Here is a 22,397-nt window from a genome sequence, read left to right as displayed (position 1 = left end):
GCAAGAAGACCCGGGTTTGAGCCCCATTTGGGACAACTTAGGAACAAGGGCCTTTCTGCAAGGACTTCGCATGTTCTCCCCGTGTGTGCGTGGGTTTTCTCTGGGTTCTCCAGCTTCCTCCCACAGTCCAAAAACATGCAGTATGGGGATTAGGTGAATTGGGCACTGACTGTAGGTGTGAGAGTGTGAGTGAATGGTTGTGTGTCTCTATATGTGTCCCTGTGATGGACTGGCAAACTGTCCAGGGTGTACCCTGCCTATCACCCAATGTCAGCTGAGATAGGCACAGCACCCCCTGTGACCCTCTGGTGGAGGATAAAGCGGTAGATGATGGATGGATGTATTTAGAGTAAAATTAAGTACGGAAAAGGATAAGGCCCACAAGGGAAATTGTTTTTGGATACAAAATGATTAAAATATAAGCCGGAATTCCGAAACTGGCATTTTGAAAATGACTTTTCAGAATTCTGACTGAGATCTCGGAATTAAAAAAAAATATGTTAGTCAAAAGTCTGAGATGAATATCATGAATCAGCATTTTTTTTAACCAAATTATTTTGAGATTAACTTCAGAATACTGAAGTTGTGTCAGACTTTTTCAAACAGTGTCTATATCTTTTAGATATATATATATATTTTTTATCAATATCCAGTCAACCACAGCCAACACGACGACAGTAAATCAGAAACGTTCTTATTTACAATCGATTTGATTTGATAGAAATGACAGATAAATCTAACTGACTGATTTTTGACAACTGTACGTAACGTGTCACACTTTATTTCACTGATATAAAGGATTTATTAAGCTTTTGTATTATGTGTAAGCACTTGGACTAAATATACTGTGTACAGTCATCACTGTGTCGTCCTGAGATACAGTGAATGCTCTTTTTTTTTGCAACACACTTCACCTGTATGTGGCGTCACATGAACATTGCAGGTGCACATTCAGCAAGTCCATGAAACAGTCAAGTCAGTCAGCAGTCCCTGTCTTTGTCCCTCATACCGTCACCTCTGTCTTGCTGTTGGTGACAAAGTAAGGGTGTGGAGGCAGGTAGCGAGTGGTGTGCAGCTCCTTCTCTATGATGCAGAGTCTCTTGGGGCCGTAGCTTGGTCGGAGCCCCAGCGTGTCCTTGCTGTCCCAGGATCTCGGCACGGCTGGACTGGCGACAGAGCCGGGGCTGTAGCACAGCGACTGGGAGCTGCGGCTCTTGGGGCTTTTGTATTTGTGATTGTTCTGCTTTGCAAAGAGCTGTTTGGGCGGACTGTAAGGATTGCTCGGCTCGGGCTCCGTATCCACAGCTTCCATAGGAAGGCTGCCCTTCGTCGTCACCTTGATCAGCTGCCGCCGGCTGCTGTAGAAGCCGTTGTCGGCTTTCTCTGCTAAAAAGACACATAAATAATTGTTTTCAACATGCATTTCTCATTTTATCGTATCCTGAGAGAAGTGGAAGACACACAACAAAATCATTATCTGTGCGTGAGATTCACACATTTCACCACACACTTTCAGAAATGAAGAAGCCTCTTTGTTGACCCTGATTTGATTAATTATGTTGTCCTGTATGCGTTGAAATGTGCAGAGGTTGCCCCCTGGTTTCCAGCACTTCCACGTGGCTTTACTTTCCTGATGTACACTTTTTATATACATACAGTATATACCATCTATGATCTCTGCTGTTGTTCACACTGCCTGGCAGGCTTTTAGAGAGCAGGGCGTCCGGGTGTCCTGGGGACGCCCTGTACTGAAAATAATAAGAAATTAGACGCCCTACTTTTAGGCAGGACGCCCTAAAGACGCCCTATTTTTTTACCCGGTAACCACCGAAAAGATGTTGTGATGACACGCGGGTATAGACAGGCGCGTGCTGGCTGTAGTGTCTTCTGCCAGCACGCGCACGTTAGGTGTCCACCAGAGTGAAGTACAGTGATCTTGACTGGATGAGATGCCGTCTTCATTTGTGTAGCGCTTGTGTTATGTCCCCCACCCCCGTCGTAAACTTAAGCGCAACCTCGTTCGCACTGCACACACACGCTTGGACGCGCACAGCCACTCGAGAGAACGAGCAGGTGACGCGTGCACCATCATCTGAGAGGGCAGGTGAGCCACCTCCCTCAACCTCCGTGGTCGTGAACTTAACATGTTTGTGACACGTTTTTTACTCTTAATTTTTTTGTTGAGGTGCGCACGTGTCGATTGTCGATCGTTTTGTCGACAAAAAAAGTCCCATCCCTACTGGAAAGTGTCTTTGCGCAAAAGCAAAACTTGGCTGCAGTGCAGCCCTGATTATGAACTCCCCGCGACACTCTCTTCTCTCTCTTTGAGCTGTTAACTAAAAAGATCAGCTCACCTGATGTATCTGTTATCTCCTTAATTACAGTGCTAAAGCGTCTTCTAAAGAAAGAATGAGACCACGGAGTAAAAACAATGAAAAGTGTGCTCTTGAGAATCTGTCAACAGTTTACTAAGATCTACTCTGATCCGGAGGGCAAGGGGACACACACCCTCTAAAGAAATCCTAGCTAAAAGCCTGCTGCCTGGTAGGTGAATAAAAGACGGGAAATCCTTTTACATCAGCTACTTTACGGAACTCTCCCATCAGTGCAGGTATATTAACACTTTTTCCCTAAAGATCAGTTTGTTTGAAGGGACTTAGCAGTGGAGATGCTTCAGCTGCAGTTGTATGTGACTGGACCTCACTCACTAAAGAGCAACGATTTTATTATAGCACTCTGGTCACCTGTGGGTTGTTGTAAAGGGCTATAGATATAAAGCAGATGACTGTCATCTAGTGTTATATCAGGTCTGTTAAAAATGGCTGATTGACTCGGGTAGAATCTGTAAAAAATACTTATTTCTCATATTTATTAAGGAACATCAACCATACGGTGGTGTTGTGTAATATTTAATCACTTCACACTGTCTTGCTTTGTGGGTCCTATTTTGGTATTTTCCATTATTTCTTTTTTCATGTGCTGCTTCTTCAGGCCCAGGCTGCAGACTTTCCAAAATTAGCCCAAACTTCTCTCTAAAATAAATAAACTCTGTTGGCACTGATGGACTATTGATTTCCTGACAAGGATTTCTGGCAGCCAGAGATTGGATTGGAGTTTTTAATGACCCGTGCGGTGTGTGTGTGTGTGTGTGTGTGTGCGTGCGTTTGTATGTATGCAGGAATCTTGCTGTACAGTATGTGTAGAAAACACTTCGAATTACCTTAATATATTCAACACTTACTAAAACAGAGAAGGATGGTGATTAGCAACGTCAGATGGCAGAAAATCAATTTCTGTTGAGATGAGCAACATTTACCACATTTAATTTAAATAAAAATGTATAAACCTGTGATTACTCAGATTATATATTCTGTTGTTCACTCAATTAAACCCCTGGCACACCTGATTAATTATGCAGGTTTTCGCCCTAATCATATCAGATGATGAGTGCAAACCGCTTCCTCCTCATCATCATCATCATCATCATCATCATCATCATCATCATCATCATCAGGTCTCACTGTAAACAGCGTCTCTTACCCACAGCCTTGAGCGTGGCGTACTTGTTGAGGTCCTTGACAGGCTGCTGCTGCTGTTCGTACGGACTGGCGGTCTGTCCGACGGCCGGGTACGGCTGAGCTATCAAAGTCGACGTCTGAACGATGTTGTTCATCTGGCTGCTGTCTGCAGGAGGGAAAAATGCACGGGTTTAGACATGATTCCTGAATGTAAGCCATAAGCGAGTGGATATTTTAGGGACCAAACAAAGGCCAAATCTCTATAATCCATCCGTACATCCATTTTCACCTGCTACCACTGACATAAGGTGAAAGGTGGGGTACATCGCAGGGCCACATATAGACACAAACAAACATCCACTCCTACTTTCACACTCACACCTATACGGTCAATTTAGAGTGTCCCATTTACCTAATCTCCAAATCTGCATGTTTTTGGACTGTGACAGGAAACCAGAGGCCAATCCCTATAATCCCTGAGGTAAAATGTACAAATAATATATGATTGTTAGAACTGTGGCCACACCGTTTAGCGTAGTGGTTAGCGATCTTGCCTTTGTAGCAAGAAGAACCTCCCCGTGTGAGCTTGGTTTTACTCCGGGTTCTCCGGCTTCCCCCCACAGTCCAAAAACATGTAGATTTGGGGATAAGGTAAATTGGTCACTCTAAATTGACTGTAGGTGTGAGAGTGTGAGTGAATGGTTGTTTGTCTCTATATGTGGCCCTGCCATGGACCCCGCCTATCACCCTATGTCAGCTGAGATTGTCACAGCACCCTCCGCGACCCTCCAGCGGGAGATAATGGATAGATAATAATAATAATACATTTCACTATAACACTGTTATAGTACATAGTATATAGTATATACTTTAATTTAGCAGAAAAAAACTTTGAGTTGGATTTTTTAGATGTTTACAATTTTACGAGATACATTTTACAATTCAAGTTCTGTTTGGTTATATGTGTGTTTTATTTTTATTTATGGAAAGCTTTAAGGTTAATCTCTAAATATCACAGGGTACCTCACGATACGAGATACGTGGTCACAACAAAGATTCTGTGCAAGACAATCATACAGCAACACATCACGATTATCTGTCCAACTGAAGTAAACACAAATGTTAACGTGAAAAATTCAAAGAACAGGATTTATTATTATTGTATTCACAACATGGAGAACAAAGTGCATAAAGTCTATGTAGCTTTCTCCACCATTATCCTGCTGTAAACTCCCTCTTCTTAAGCCAGGTAACTTCACTCTCATTAATTAGAGCAGCGCCACCGTGAGGAGACATGAAGTAGTGATGCCCGGCGAGTGAAACTGGCAGGGACTTTTTACTTTAGAGCGCCTTCATTTGTCAATTAAAATACAGATATTTCCCCTTGTGCATTGGTTATTGTGCGATTATGACACAAGGACAAAGTTATATCACTGAATTGATATTTTGACCCACCCCTAATATAGAAATCAGGGTTAAATATCGACACCTTAGAGAATCATTAGTAATTTTACAGCAACTTCTGATTCTGAATCCCATTTTTTTCACTCCCCAATATCAGTAATATCATTCCTATATCAGGCTCTACATTGTTTTTTATAGAAAATCCAACATGCTTGTGATCTTCTACAATCCCCAGAATGTAAATGAGCTCGACGGATGCATGTGAATTTACCAAGAGAGCAGCAGCAACGGTTTCACTAACACGGCGGTGTCACTTTGTAACCTCGAGTAGGCTTTTTGTGGCGATCCAGCTGGTGCGTCATGACTGCTCTTTGTAAAACTGTACTTATCCTACAGTAGACATCTGGTAAATTAAGGGGTGCACAGCAGAGAGAGACTGGCCCCCTGCCTACTGGCATGACAGAGCAAACAGATGTTCAGAGTCTCTTCTCTGTCTTTGGATCGGTGGAAGATCGGTGGAACGTAGCGGAACATAGTGGTTCACAGGCAACGCTTTAGAACAGAATCAGTTCAAAGATCGAAGAATATGACAAAGATTTTTGTTTGTTTGTTTTTAAAGGGATTATGTCTTAGGTAACAGACAACTTTTGTAACAGAATCGGTGGTTGAACATGCTTGTGGTGTTCCCTCTTGAATGGAAATAAAATATTCCTCACAGAGTCTGTCCTTTGTTTTGCCCTTCAGTTCATCACATTTTAATTCTGCCACATTAAATGTGAATGTTTCACTATGGAATATTTGTATTGTAGCACTTTTTTAATCATGTTATGTAGGGCTGAACCATTTACTTGTTAAATAGATTATTAATTGATTAATGGGTTGATTATCAGTTTGAGTTTTTTTTTTTTATAGATTTTACAGCTTCTTAAATGTGAATATTTACTGGTTTCTTTGCTCAGTATAACAAAGAAACTGAGCTAAAACTGAATTATTTTTGGTTTAGGGTTTGAGAACATCATCATTTCCAGGTTTTGAGAAATACTGTTTCAACATTTTCTGACATTTCATGGACCAAACCATTACTCAATTAATCGAGAAACTAATCAACATATTTTGAAAATAATCGTTACTTGCAGCCCTATTACTATGAATAAATTACTGAGTGCATGTATGTGTTCATTTTGTGTGTTACATCAACCCGCCCATGGAATACAGATGGAAATTAGGCTGTGATTATAAACAGTTCATTTACAGGCACTGTCAGAAATACCAAATTAAATATCTAAGTTATTAGTACAGTACTTTCTGTCATAGAATATGATCCTGGTAATGCATTAGAGCAGTGGTTCTCAGAGGTTTTATACCAAGTACCTCCTGAGAAAATATCTAGCTCTCGAAGTGACACCATTCCAATACAATTCTCTTTATGTATATAGCACCATTAAACAAACACAAGGTTTCCAAAGTGCTGCACAGTAAAACAGATAAAAATACAATATAGAGATAAACAACATAAAATATCGAGATGAAATAAAATACAGTGATAAAAAAGTAAAATATCAGCATGTGCGCACACTTGAGCCTAGCTTTAGGAGGAGCAGTCAGCTGACCTGAGAGATCGCCTGGGCATGTAGGGGTGCAGTAACTCAGAGACGTAGGGTGGGGCAAGTCCATTCAAGGCTTTAAAAGCAAATAAAATAATGGACAGCCAGTGAAGTGAAGGTAAAATAGGTGAGATGTGCTCGTACTTGCTTGTGCCAGTTAAAAGACGTGCAGCAGCATTTTGCACCAGTTGAAGAAGTACAATGGATGACTCACTAACCCCCATATAAAGTGTGTTACAGTAATCCAGCCTAGTGGTCACAAAGGCGTGGATTTCTGTCCTAAATTGCGGTCTCTGAAGAACTGGTTTAATTTTTGCCAGCTGCCTCAACTGGAAGAAGCTGGACTTCACCACAGTTTTAATCTGGCTGTCAAATGTAAGGTCTGAGTCCACTTTTACACCCAGATTGTACACAATTGGCTTATGATACTGTGCCAGAGAAAGCAAATCAACTTGGGGGAGGGTCACAGAAATGGCACCATGACTTCTGTCTTTTCTTCATTAAAATTAAGAAAGTTTAAAGACATCCAGGCTTTATTGTCATGTAAACAGTTTAGCAGTGGGTTGATGGAATAGCAAACAGCCTTTTTGAGGGGGACATAGATCTGGCTGTCATCCGCATAGCAATGGAAAGAGATGCGAGGTTTCCTGAGAATAGAACTCAGCGGTAAAAGATAGAGAGAGAATAAAAGAGGGCCGAGCACAGAGCCCTGTGGGACCCCACATGACAGAGGAGCAGTGGAGGACACAGTCATCCAGGCTGACAGAAAGACCGGTGTGACGGGTAGGACCTAAACCATTCTAGTGCTGTGCCACTGATACCCAACCACTGCTGTAAACGAGCAATCAGGATCGCATGGTCCACTGTATCGAATGCGGCTGTCAAATCTAAAAGAACAAGGACAACACAGTGACCAGAGTCAGTAGCTAAAAATATTTCATTAAAAACTCTTAAAAGCGCTGATTCTGTGCTGTGCAATGTTTTAAAACCAGATTAGAAAATTTCAAGAACATTTAGTTTATTTAAAAAAAAAAAAATCCATGACCTGGGACTACACAATCTTCTCTAAGATTTTAGAGAAGAAAGGCAATTTTGAGATAGGCCTGTAATTTGTCAAGAGAGCAGGGTCCAGTCCAGGTTTTTTTTAGTAAAAGCTGCACAACTGCATGTTTAAAATTCATAGGGATTGATTCATTAATGATTGAGAGGCAAGATGGCCCAACAGTGGAAAAATTCTCCTTAAATAAACGAGGCAGGACAGTATCATCCAGAGAACCAGAGGACTTCAAGTGAGTCACAATCTCCTGTACAAAAGGCAGAGTCACAGGCTCAAATGTGTCCAACACAACAGAGCAGGGGACAAACACTGAAGGATCAGAGGCAGGAGGTGAAATAAGTGTTCTGGCAGAAGTGACTTTGTCAATAAAATAGTGGAGAAAGTTCTCGCACACAGCAGGGGAGGACTCAATTCCCGTCTGTGGTGCATTTAAAACAGAGTTAATAACTTTAAGTAGCACACGGGGCTTATGACAGTTTAAAAGAACAATATCAGAAAAATGTCCATTATCACTAACGTTAAAATACAGTGGTATAAATATGCCCGAGAGAAGTCAGCTACGTACTTATCACAGGAAGCAGATTTATTCCCAATAAGATAATTTGCTCTCTCATCATCCTCCTCTTCCTCACTTACACATCACACACTGGTATAGTAAAATTAGATTAAGATGGAGCGAGTGATATGGTGACTTATTTCATTTAGTATTATAATTATTATAATATTTATTATTACATGTTTCTCTGGTGGAAATTCCTCCACTCTGATCACATACCCTGGTACAGTGTTTCTGATTTTCCTCCAAGCACCACCAGAGGAAGCTTGCATACTATTGGTGGCACACGTACTACAGTTTGAGAACCATTGCATTAGAGGATGTACTAATTGAATACTCGTGCACGTCCCTCATTGGGACTCTTGTTTTAATTGTTAATTGTCAAAAGATAAATCATTGAACTTTTGCTGCGGAAATGGGGAGAATGTTGTGTACTCTTAAGCTTTTATTGTATATGAGCAGATATTATCACCACATGATGGTAAAAATCTGAGCAACTTTAAATAACATGGAGTCCTTAGTCCTTGTTCCAAAATGTGTCTGATAAAAAAAAACAGATCATCATTAATAAAGAAAATAGGCTAATTGGGCTCTTATTCCCCACTGGTCAGCAAGGATTATTTTTCTACTGCACTAATTAATTTGAAAAAGTCTCTAATTATCAATGCTGTGTGGTGAAAAGATGCAGAGGATACTCCTAAATCCAACACACCTAAACAAGTGGGTTGAGTTCACATATGGATGTTTATCTGAGGTCGGAGTGAAGATTGATGTTGTCACTGAGGATTCCTTCATAACAAGCTCCACTTTTTTATTAAAAAGAATAACCTTATTAAAAGCAGAGAGAAAGAGCAGATATCTCATTAATCACAGTGACGGAGTGGTATTAAAAAATTATATAATTAGCTCATATAAACATGTTTAAAAGGTGTTGACTGTAACGTACGATTATTTTAAATCCTCTCTAACCTGAGAACAAACATCCTCATCAAACCCAGTTACCTCGGGTTCCTTTTATGAGCTTATTGACCTGTTTCACTTTCAAACAAGTGGGACACACACACACACACACACACTCTCAGTTAGTGTGGTCTCATTTAAGTTTAAAGTCAAATTAGATCATCTGCTTCCACACTACATTTTGCAACAGTAATGTGGCATTCACAGTCTTTATGTTTGCTGAGAAAACATTTCCTTAACTGGCAGAAACATGCATTAGTATTGGTTTTATTTAATTGACGGTTGCTTGTCAATCAATACAATAAGATACCAATGGAATTATTGTTGGAATAACTTTAAATATATCAGCACAACCTAGAAATGCTCATTTGTACGTGGCGTAAAGTGATTGCAGCTCCTACTTTCTAACCTTAACATTTTTTTCTGCCCTAAAATCATTAGGCTAATATACATCACCAATTACTTTTTATTTGAATAACTTTAAATTGCCAGTACATTGCCCCAGTGGCGGATCTAGAAAATTCTACATGGGTTGGCAAAGTAGGGGGCAAGAGGTCTTGGCAGGGTGACATGGGAGGACGGTACGCAAGAATCCCCAAATGTAAATGGATTTAACACAACAAACATAACAAATACTTCATGAACAACAGGAACAAGGTCAGTGCATCTCTTAAAAAGTAAAAAGTATTAATAGCAAAATTTAAATCTAAAATAAAAAGTGCAATAATCAAAAATATTAAAAATAATAAAAACCTTAAAAGGCAGAGGACCCTCTTCCTCCCTGTCACTCCCTGCCTCTGTCTCACTTTGTGAATCTGCAGCAGTCTCCTCCTCTTCATCCCTCACATCCTCTTCTCCTTCACTTATTTCTTCATCTCCTTCTGTGGTCTTCTTCTGCTTTGAGCCTCCTGGTCTCTCCAGTTCACTACCTTCTCCTTCATTTCCCTCCTTCCCTTACTGCTGTGCAAAACCCTTTCAACATCCCCAATCAAGAGATTTTTTTCTCTTGCCAAAAAAATATTGCATTTTAAAGCAAATATGCAGTAGGAGCTTAAAAACACATGGAGGTCATGTAACAACATGTGGACATGAGCTGTGCAAAGGCTGATGCTGCTGAAATGAAGCAGAGTGAAATTACAGAGGTTTTAGTAAAGAGATGTCTGGGCGTTCTCTCTTTCGGCACAGCTTGGCACCATCTGTGCCATTTGAGATTTCTTAGGTACCAAATTATTAAAAACCCTTTTAATTTTATCTACATGTCACTACAGATCTAAAAAGAACTTGTTTTGAAAAAAAAAAGTATGATAACTCGCTGTAAATCGATGCTTCCTGTGTAATAACTACTCTGTGGCTCTGTGGCGTCTTCAGTTACGCAGCGCCATAGCTCTGGCTTACCTTGGTCAATTAGGGTGATTGACAGCTCGTTTTAAACCTCTAAACCGGTAGAATCAGGCTCCAGTCTCCAAATGCATGTGAATCACTTCATTAGCGTGGCAAAAGGACATAAATGCATATCATGCATTTGTGCGGACATTTGCCTTTCTCTAATCAGAACGATCTAATGTCGCTCTGTAATGATCAATCACACTGGGATTTGTTCTCAAAGCATGCTGGGAAGTGTAGTTCTTCATTAGAAGTGGTTTTGTTCCAGTGGAAATAACTTGTTTTGATAAACAGCAAAGGTAAGACAACATTTCTGCTTGTATTTCTTGAAAGTCAGTTGTTGTTTTGCTCTTATTTTGGGGCTGGATCCATGAATCTTGGTCGTAGAGTGATAAAAAATGGTACCACTGGAATCTGTTTGTTCTCGCTGTCCAGCCGACATGTTTTTTTTGTTTACATAATCATGCTGACGCTACGGTGCCGCTTTTCAATGTGTGCACTGTAATGTTTTTTTTCGCTCCTGCTGGTTTGACCGTTGGTGTTTTAACTGTGTTTTGTGAACATAAGAATGGTTTATATGAGCTTTTAGCTGAGTTTCTAACCTTTCTGTGGGTATGCAGTATGTCTGTGTTTGTTAAAGTTAAAGTTAAGTTACCCCCCGGTATCGGGGGCAGCCGTGAAGAAGAGGTTAAAACATGACCGGTGTTAATATATTGTATGAAGCTCTTGTTGTCTTTACTAAAACCAATCAACTAATCAAAGACCAAAACGCTCTTACAAATCACGAGCGAGTGATTTCACATTTAATTAATGGCCGCGCTGTTATCACTGACGCTGAATAACCTTAGATTACATTAAAAAAATTTATAAATGTTATCAACTCGCTGTGTGTGTGAGCCAGACTGTGAACAGCGCACTGCATGTCTGATGCAGGGCCGTAGCTAAGTGAGTCAGGGGCCTAAGATTATAATTACAATTAATGACTTTTGGTCAATTTATTGTTTTTCACTACTTTGAAAAGCTTGTGGACATAGTTGCGGATGTTCATCCCAAACATCCCCCCCGTAGCTCCGCCCCTGCATTGCCCATATAATGATCATTTGCACTTGAAATAAAGCGAATGCAGCTCCTACCATAACATAAAGTTTTTATTTTGCCTCAAAATCACTTGATTTCATTCCACACCAACCCCCCTGCTTAGTCGATGCTCCCTCGCCATTATGCTAAAATAAAATCCTGACTAGAACCCTGAATATCTTCAACATTATTATTGGAAATTTCCTTTTCCCTAACATCAGAATCAGCTCCAAAAATCTGTACTTGGAAACAACACAAACAGATCAAATGTGTTTATCGTGCTTATGACAGAAAAGCTCACCCAACAATGGCAAACTATTTTTGAAGAGCTCGTTAGTTGAGACACCCACGCAGGAGCTCGTTTGTAAGCTACACCGTCTCCATTCAAGGTCAATCTCAGCTTCTATCTATATATATATATATATATATATAAATATATAAGCCACCAAATTCAATAATTATCAATACAAGCTGCTGTGATTTCCACTCTGTCTCAGATAAAATTAGCAAAGTCTTAAAGTCTTAGGATTTCTTTTCAGGCCAAACTCGCTGTAGAGTTATTTAACTACCTCTTTAATGTTTGTTCTGACTTCATGTTTACTTGTGTTTTGTATTGTTGTGACAGTCAAAGTCGCAGTCTTCATGTCGACTGCACGGGAGAAAGTAGGCCACTTCTGGAGACTTGTAAGGCTAAAGACTTGGCGATTTTCCGCGGGAAATAAGTTGAGTTAAGAGACAGACAGGCAGACGTGGAACTCATAAAAGATTTAAAGGAGTATTTTGGGAGCTATTCGTTCCCTGAAATAAATGGCACAAGGAGAAGAACTCTCTTATTTACAGGCAGCCGACTTTCAAGTTAGTGATGGAGATATTCTTTTCTCTCTAAGTCAATGTTAGATTTACACTCTGAGGAATCATTGTTGAGCGAAATCATACATAAACACATATGTGTCAAATATTTTAACTTAACTTAGATCTTAATTAATATTAGGGAGTTTTATGTATCAAGCACTTTTCACAGTGACACTGGTTGAGTCTTTGTGCTGTATGGAAACATTTAAAAACAACACAGAGACAGAATTGAAAGACATCAATGTAAAGTTGAATCATACAGCCGGTAACAAACAAAGAGTGTAAAATAAATTAGGGCTGAAACAATTACTCGATTAGTCTGAGTATTTTTAAAATAACTGAGACTAGTTTTCTGATTTTTCAGTTTCTTCAGCGTCAATATGTTCTGCTTTTGTTGTGCCATATAACAAAGAAATCATTTAAAATGTAATCATTTTTGGTTTGTGGACAAAAACAAGTCATTGAACATTTTTTGGACAATCTTCCAGCCATAAAATCAAAATAAATGCAGATATTATGATTATCATAATGCTCATAAGAGGGTTAAGAATGGAAAGCGGAGAGAGAGGAGGCGGGACTTCCGCTACAAGTAAAGAGACGCTTGTTTTGTTCTCTCGCGTTTGTCCTTACAGGCTCCGGTAGAAACATGGCGTCTCGCTGCTAACAGTGGCTATGCAACCGCGGTCCGCGGTCATGTTATTTAACATGACTTTTTGAAACACTACGAAAATGAAACAAAAACTATTATACAGCGACTAGACAATGCAGGAGCACATAATATGTATAAAAAAGTGGATTTTGGGTTATATAAACCCATAAATACTACATATTTAACTTTGGAATTCAAAATGTAGCCTGTTCCAACTGTTTTTCCAGGATCTCCAACCCCACCTTTAAGGTTTGAAAAATCACTAAAACAGTCCAGAGTAGGGTTGGGAAGATTCACCGATTTGCATCGGTATATCGATATGAACATATATGATGCGGTTGCATCGATGACAAACGTCTGCATCGGTTCAAAATCCGAATGAACTCGAGATGAATCGAATCTAACATCTGCATCGATATAAACCGAATAATATCTATTATTATAAACGTATATAAACTATAAAAACTGGTCTATTTCTGGTTTGAGTTGTCTCCGCAGCCCGAGGCGGCGAGTCAGGTCAGAGATGGTAGAGACATGGAGGAACAACCTGACTTGTTAACTCGCTGGTTGGCTTCAAGTGTGTGGAAAAGTTTTGGCTTTTACAAGTGTGGTGGAGAACTGGATAAATCAAATGCGATAGTTGCCGCGTCACTGTTAAATACAAACTTAACTCCTCACCTGAAGCGGTGACATGACTTGAATGTTTCCCAAACCCCGTCGAGACAGAGTTGTTGTTATTTTGGTCCTGTTTACGTCAATATGTAAACACTTTTACACACAGAGCTACGCAGACTTCACTCACTTCTTCAGTGCTTCTTTTATTGTAAACAAGAACGTATGCACTAGTTGTTTAGTGCCATCTACTGGTAGCAAACGGTATAACACATTTCGGCTCATCCATAACAGTTATCTTTTCAGATTTTTGTTAAAGGTTATACATGGATACCTGTGAACAATCCATTGTCTCTGCTTCAAAGCAGTGTGTCTCATCACATTCAAGCTCTCTCTGATCTCTGTTGTATTTCCTATGTTTCAAAATAAATGTCACAGCCAGCATAAATGCTATAAGTGCCATAACTTGAGAACTACTATGTATTCGATAGTATAATTTTCTTCTGCATCGCATCATATCGTATCACACTGCATCGCATTGTGTTAAAATTAAATCGTACTGTATCGCACTGTATTGTAATAGGTGGGAGAATCGTATCGAATCTCTGGTAAATTTCATGAATCGTTAATGTATCGAATCGTTGGCAGTGTATCGAGATGCGTGTCTTATCGCTTCGATGATGAAGATTCCCAACCCTAGTCCAGAGTGAAGTACAGTATGTGGCAGGTGGAAAATGAATCCATAATCAGACTCTACATTGGGTGGCCATTTCTCAGCTGCTGTCAAAGGAAATGCAGCTAAAATAAAATAAAAAACATTTCTATCTGGCAGCATGGAAGTGGACTGTCACGCACCAGTGGAGTGCTGGCACTGAGCTGAGACTTTGTTCTCTTTTTTTGGCTGACTGCCAGTGAGTAAAAAAAAGAAAAAGAAAAGAGGCCACACTTTACAATCGCCCCATGTTCACACACACACACACACACACACACATGACCAGCAGGACACAGACGTGATAGTACTGGTCGCAAAAAAGAAAAGGCAGCTCACAGAAACGTGTGTCTTGAAGAGAAGGGGAGCTGATAGACTGGGTTTAACAGAGTTGTGTTATCTTTGACAGGCAGCAGATGAGGAACAGAAGCTCCCACTGAAGCCTCTCACTCGCCACTTTTTTACCAGTAGCCATTATATGCAGTGATTATTAAAGCCGGAGCATAGTCACACCTGCCACTAGAAAGCACAGCTGGAGAGGACGGGATGGATTCATGTGTAAATATATATATATATATTGCATCACCTCTTGTAACCTTGCAAGGATTGCTGTCAAGAAAACCACAGTTATCCCTGAGCTGCAGCCAGCTCACTTACACAGAATTCCTCCTATACTTCCCTCCGATACGCACGCACGCACCCACGCATGCACACACACACACACACACACACACACACACACACACACACACACACACACACACACACACACACACACACACACACACACACACACACACACACACACACACACACAGCAGCTGGCACACTGCCGTGCCCAAGGTCAGTCAGCTGCATTTTCTCCAAGATGGTAGGGAGATACACGGCTGCAGCTAAAGATTTACATCATCCGTTTTTCCACCGAAGGTTGTTTGGTCCAGAAAATTGTGAAAAATGTTGTTTGGAGTTTCCTCAAAAATCTGAGAATGAGGTGTTTGCTTGTTTGTGTCCAATAAGAGAGAGCAAACGAACAAGAAAATATTCACATTCAAGTCGGGTTCACAAACTCAAACTGACCTGAGGGCCACTGAACATTGAGTCTGGACTGTCGGGGGCCAGTCAAGCATCTGTTCTGTAGGGTTTTGCAAATTGAACTTAAAGCGGACCTAGAGTGGTCCTGTTGCACATATATGTTATGTTAGTTATATCCTGGTTGCTGTAAATGAGCCGATTGAAATCCTCTTTTCTGAAGCTGTTCCTGAGTCGCGATATTTCAGAGTGAACTCTCACCCCCAGAAGACAGAGTCTTGTGATTGGCCAGTACTATTCAGCACACCTGCTCTCAATGTTTAAAAATAGCTTCTTCACGACTCCCTGCCGCAGTCCCTTTTATGACTTTGACCCAGAGTCAGACCCAGAGTCAGAAGACACTGTCGCTCGTGAAACACCTCCACAACGGACATTATTCTTCTTCTGCGGTTCAATGTACGCAACCGGATGTGCCCAGACTAGTGCCCGGAGCAGGACGATCTGCTGTTCAGGAGAACCGGTGTTTACGTAACCGGACCGGGTTTTTTCAGAGATCTCGCTGAGCCCAAGATTACAATAAAACACAGCGTTCTCAGCAGTGGCTGAACTGTTTGTTTAGAACCTTCAGGGCGTCTTAAACAAGGTAATGACGCAGATACATACTAAGGGCGCTTTCACACCAACAGCAGTTGGTGCGCACCAAACGATCCATTCGAACCAAAAACCCTAGTTGGTTTCGTTTTCTTTGGTGTGAAAGCATCAATCGCACTCGGGTCCGCACCAAATCAAGCAGACCGAGACCGCCAAAAAGAGGTGGTCTCCGTCCGCTTGACTCCGCAATGACTCCGCAATGTGCGAACGTGTTGCTCCATAGTGAGTCAAAATTGGCGCTTTTCTAAATAAAATGGAGATTTAACATCAGATGCTATTAATTGTACTACTTTACACTACAGTTTTGCTTAAAAAGATTATTCTGCCGGGAAAAAATATCAAATTGATGCCAGTAAACAATATCCCTGTTTGCTAAATACCAAAATCATGGTGAATAGACTTTAAACAGCTTTGATTTGATGTAAACTCGTTGTTCCAGTGTTATTTATCTGTCTGCGTCACCGGACATTTTGCCATTGCAAAAAGCTAAGCTATACGTCTTCTCACGAGATTTCGTGTCCTCATACAGGACTTAGCACGAGACTCTGACGGCCTGTCTGCTAGTGTGCTTTACAGATTTGAGTTTGTGCTAAAAAATGACTGTTGCATGACGAGATAAACATTGTGTGTCATGAACAAACGGACTGCTTTGGTTTTCTACTGTAGAGAATGAACTAATCAGGGTACTGAGCTGTTGTATTCTTATCATTTCTAATGAGAACATGTAGATGTGTGGTCTTCCCACAGCACACACGATAATCCCTGAGATTTATTAACATCTGCTCCAGATCAAACACGTAGAGAAGCAGCTGTATTCACAAAAACCTGGGCTCCTGGTGACTCATTGTTATTTCATTCTGTAATCTTTTTTTTACACTGTAATTGGATCTTTAATCCAAATCCTGCCTTTGATTAATTAATTCCTTTGCAGGGTTTGTTTTACCTTTACTGTAGAGACAGTGTGACTAGTTCAGCAATCACAATTGGAAGAAATTTTACTTTTTTTCTCATTTAAAAAAGGATTTTGCGTTTTCATAAATAATGAATACACAAAAAATGAAAACATGTTTAACAAACACACCTCAGGAGACTCATTGTTATTTCTCCTTGTTTAACACTTAAATTGGATCCTTAATCCAAATCCTGACTTTGATGAATTAATAATTATGAATTTTGACCAAAACATTTAGTGTCTTTATTTTCAGAAATAATAAAGCCATAAATGTACAAATTTACTAATGGCCTGGACTCAGGCGACTATTTGTTTTTGTTTTTTTGCATTCGTCATTTTTTTTTAATCCAAATCTTGATTTTGATTAATGAATTCCTTGTGGGTTTTTTTTTTTTTTTTTTTTTACCTTTAATAAGCTTAATTATTTCACTAAAAACATTATGAAACTGGACCTAATTATACCTTTTTGTCATCTAAACCAAATAATTTAGTGTTTAGATTTTCATAAATAATGAATAAAGCTCCAAAAAAATGCATGTTTAACAAACAAAGCTCAGTTCGCTCATTGTCATTTCAACTTATTTTGACTGTAACTTGATACTGACATTGAATAATTACCTTCTATAGTCCTTATCTTTTTTTTTTTTTTTACCTTTACAGCCCCCCCCCCCCCCCCACACACACACACACACATAAATCAATCAGAATTTACCACAAAAATACACATTTATAACAAACACAGCTCATGTGACTCACTGTTATTTCAACTTATTTTTACAGTAACTGGATTCCATGTCTTTTCTTGACCTTTTACCGTACATGATGTGTAATTATATTGGACCCAATCAGAATTTTTTCTCACACAAATCAAAGAATTCAGCATTTATTGTACCTTTTCATAAATAATGAATAAAGCCATACAAAAACATACAGTTTGACTGTAAAACTGTTTTTTTTTTTTTTTTTAATAATATAATGAGCATTAAAGTGTCAGAGAGACCTTCATTGACTGTAGCTATCACGGCAGTAAACCACTTAAGTGTTAATAAGAGGAACCTTCCTGTGTGTATGTGTGTGTGGGTGTGCACGTAGGCGTTGATGCTGATGAATGAGAGAATGAGGGAGTCTGACATCGTTACATACAGTAGCCACTGATGAAGGAAAGAAAGTTCTGGGTTGTCTACGGTAATTAGTGTGTATTTTAAGTGATTGCTAAGGGCATGACTAATTGCTTTCACCAGCCTGCAGGAAATTGGACACATCTTTATTTATTTTATAATCCCCCTCCCCCACCACCACCACCACTTCCGGTTCCAGCTAATTCAGGATGTGCACGCAAATGCATGAGGGGACAAAATTAGACTTGTGTATATTTAAAGAAACGTTGTGAGTGGGATTTTGGGTGAAAGCAGATGGCAGCGGCGTATGAGCAAATACAGGTGAAGAAAACACTGCTCTTTTTTTAGGTATTTATGTAGGTGTTCAGCAGTACTTACGGAGACTGTTGATGGTCACTCTGGTCTGTATGTTCTCGTAGTGCTGGCCAAGTCCAATGTCGTCCGTGTGTTCTGAGGCCGGGTGACGGATTACGTGCGCAAGAGCTCTGGAAGACGAGGGTGATGATTAGAGATGTGCAGAGGCGATTCTAGGGTCTGTAGGGGCCCTAAGCAAAAATTCCCAGGGGGCCCTTCCAACCAGTGCTCATCACCATTATGTTACAAATAATAATAAAACTTTTAAAAGACTATAAACTTAGTAAAAAAAAATACATAACACTGTAAAGAACCCACATTATAAAACAATATAAATATATAGAACAATACAATACTGTAAATAACTGAAAAAACATATATGAACTGAGTAAAAAAAGATCTGCATTACACTGCAAATAATCCTCTTCATTTTCCAACGTGCAGAATGATAACTTCACACAGGTTAAAGTGAGGTGGGGCCCCTTTAGGGAGGTTTCCTACTGAGATATCATTGCAAATTGCCCATTGTTTTTTAAGGGGACGGGGAGGCAGCTGGTCACTGCACAATTTCAGTAAAAACAGCCCTCAGGCTCCGAGTGTCGGGGGCCCCCTATCAGCTCGGGGCCCCAAGCAGTTGCCTGCCTTGCCTGTTCACAAGCTGCGCCTCTGGAGAGGTGAAGATAGTTATAAGAGCATTTTCTTGGGCTTAATAAGGAATACCAATTTTCCTTTAGCTTTGTTTCACTAGTTACTAATTATATACTAGTGCTAATAGCAGCAGTATAGAGGGTCGACAGTAGCTCAGTCGGGAGTAATCTTTCAACTTGGAGGTTGAGGGTTTGATTCCTGGCTCTGCTAGTCTACATGCCCATGTGTCCTTGGCCAAAAAGGTTTTTCGACTTCCGCGTTTATTTCCAGGTTATGGGGCCCATAGAGCATGCGCAGTAGTGTCACTACCATATAAAGATCTATAATAGCCTGTGTCCATGTCTCGAGGTGTCCTGTGGACACTTTTACAGGCGTCTCTTTTACTATTGCGGTCAATGGGAAAATTACTTTTTGGGCTTTTGGGCTTTTGGGCTTTTATGGGGTTTTTCTGTTGCAGTACCCACAGTGGCCACCATGTAAAAATTGTCTTCAAGGCAGAGGGGGCGGTGCACTATCCAGTTCATATTATACATCCATGGCTTCACTCTGTAAGAAGGGGGCGTGGCCTTGCAGGGCTGCGAGCGCAGTGCATGCTGGGAGTTGTTGGCGTTCATATATATGAGCCAAAAAAAAATTTAAATCTACCTTTCGTGGCCAAGAAGGCACTTACTTCAAATATTATTTCACATTTCTACTACATCGAAGACCCACTTTTAATAAACATTCATCTTTCCAGTAGTGAAATATTCCTTTAAGGTTTGGGAAGATTCAAACAGAAGAGAAGTTTATAGTAGACAGAACATATACTTAAAATTGCATCTTGTACGTAGTTCAAGGGCCACTCTAGATGATTTGCACTAAATAGAACAAGATGGATTAAAAAGACAGAACCTGAGAAATCCTGATGAAACAAAAACAAAGCTGGATCCTTGATGGATATTCTCACTAAAGCCTTTTTCTTTATCCCTCTTATCACCATCATGATATTCAGGTCACCTGGATTTATTTTGATTTTATGGCTGTAGAATTGTTCAGTAAGTGAGTTATTTTGCCCCTTTTTCCAAGATAACTTTCACTTTCAATATCTGGCATTTATTCAACCATTTAGGAATTTGGGTAGTGAGAAGCTGACGTCACAAACGTTACGTTTACGTATATGGCCGTAAAGCTATCTCATGGTGTGGTAATGAGAATTGTGCATGCCAAATCAGTCGGAGACGGATGGTAACCGAATGATGAACACACTTCACTCATTCTTTTCACAGCTGTTTTCACAAGCACCTGTTGTCATAGGCTGCTTTTATATTCTGTATAAACTGGTGGCGGGTTAAAATATCGATTTGGTGATACATCATCGTCCTTCTATGTGCAATACGATAATACACCAGGGCAAATATCAATATTTTAATTATCAAATGTAGGCACTCATGTCTCCTCCATGGTGGCGCTGAGGGGAAACATGGGTGGAAGTTACCTGCTGAAGAAGAGGGATTCTACAGAGGGATAATGGCGGAGAAAGCTACGTTAAGAGATGCTCCATCCACTTTTAATACATAGACTTTATGCACTTTGTTCTCTATGTTGTGAATTAACAGAGAAATCCTGCACTTAACTTTTCACGTGAACGTTTTGTTCTCTTAACTGAGATGATGCATCGATGTATGATTTTTTGTTTACTTCACTTGGACAGATATCCTGATATGATTGTCTTGCAATACATTGATTATTATTGGATCGTGATATTATTGGTATCGTGGACCATGTATCACAAACCGTATTGTGAGGTACCCTTTTCTCTCACTGATAACATCAGTAAACGGTTAATGGTCTCCATCACTAGTTCCGGGTCTCCTTTAAGAAACAATTATGTCAAATGTGGAAATTAAATATAAATAGACAGTAAAGTAGCGCACATATGAGAGGACACCAGTGTGGTTGACAGTTGATATAGGTGCCTCATTGCAGGTGATGCTTGTGATATTTTTTATATGTATATATGGGTTAGTATATATATATGTATATATATATGTATATATATATATATATATATATATATATATATATATATATTTGCTTTGTGACATGGTCATTTTTAATATATATGTATGGACTTTTTTGGGTAATAATTCAATATGTTTATGAACTGTGCAAACGCACTTTGAGACACATTTGCAGTTGAAATGTTTCTTCGTTTAACAGGTGAGGTTTTCTCTCATCAAATCGTATTAAAAACCACCTTTAACTCGCTTCTTCAACTTCCACATAGGAGTAAAACTTTATAAAAAAAATTTTTTATCGCGTTATTTACGGAAATCGGCTGATTTATCAACATATAAGATATGAATTAGTTTAAATGTGGTCATGTGATGACAGGATTGAATGAAGTGATCGTCAGTGGAGCCAGACCTACCTTGACATATTCTCTCGGTGTGGCCGGTGCGTCTTTTCCAAACCGAGTTTAGTGAAAATCCCTATCAGCGCCATAATGGCCACGACCCCGCAAATGACATACACGATCAGGTTGGTTTTATCCTTCGCCGACTCCAGCGCCACGTCCACTTTCTGCGGAGGCTTCCCAGTCATCATCCACGGCGGAGTGTCGTAGTTCTTACAGGTGGTCTGGTCCAGTCTGGAGCTCTTGAACGCGCAACAGAACCTGAAGCCACAGGTGCCGCAGCAGTACAGGTAGTTCCCCGTCCGGCACACGAACGGCGGGTCCCACTGGCCCATCACGTCGTAGTAGCCGCGGCACTTGTCCTCGGTGTGTGCGCTCTCCGTGGCTGCGCTCTCCGCCTCCTTGGAGTCGTTGAACCCGGTCACTATCATGTAGTCGTCGGCGTCATCGTCGTCGGCGGCGTGACCCGGCTCGCCCTCCGCGTCGCACACCATAACTTTGACCAGAAAGTAGCCGAGCAGCAGCTCCGTGCCCCGCATCGTTGGTCACTTTTTTTTACCCCTCAGAAGCGCGGCTGCTTCCTGCGGAGAGACGCGGCACAGCCATGCGTAAAAGTGGCGAGGCTGATTCCAACTTCCATGCGTAAAAACAAAACAAACAAAAAGCCCAGTGTGGCTCCTGCGCTTTTACTTCCTTGGGAGATACATCTAAACTAACTATGCAATAAATTGAACTATTATCCAAAAAAAGAAAAAAGAAAAAAGAAACAACATGTAGTTGAAAGACTGTTTGGCATCAGAGATGTGCTGCCCTTGGCTGAGCTGAAGGTTGTCAGACAACACTGAGACTGATTCACTCTATACTGTCTC

At 40.3% G+C, this 22,397-nt stretch overlaps 1 protein-coding gene across 1 annotated transcript; it reads right to left on the bottom strand.

The window, feature by feature from the left end:
• Positions 1–1,003: 1,003 nt before the first annotated feature.
• shisa9b (shisa family member 9b) lies at positions 1,004–22,067 on the bottom strand (the record flags this gene model as incomplete). Its single annotated transcript, XM_083896676.1, has 4 exons — positions 1,004–1,386; positions 3,541–3,684; positions 18,510–18,616; positions 21,544–22,067. 4 exons carry the CDS (start codon positions 22,065–22,067, stop codon positions 1,004–1,006), a joined length of 1,158 nt encoding a protein of 385 aa, XP_083752802.1.
• Between the last annotated feature and the right edge of the window lie 330 nt (positions 22,068–22,397).

Source organism: Microchirus variegatus, assembly GCF_963457635.1.
Source record: "Microchirus variegatus genome assembly, chromosome: 10".
In the NCBI taxonomy this organism is placed as follows: Eukaryota; Metazoa; Chordata; class Actinopteri; order Pleuronectiformes; family Soleidae; genus Microchirus; species Microchirus variegatus.
This window is presented reverse-complemented; position numbering and strand designations above follow the sequence as displayed.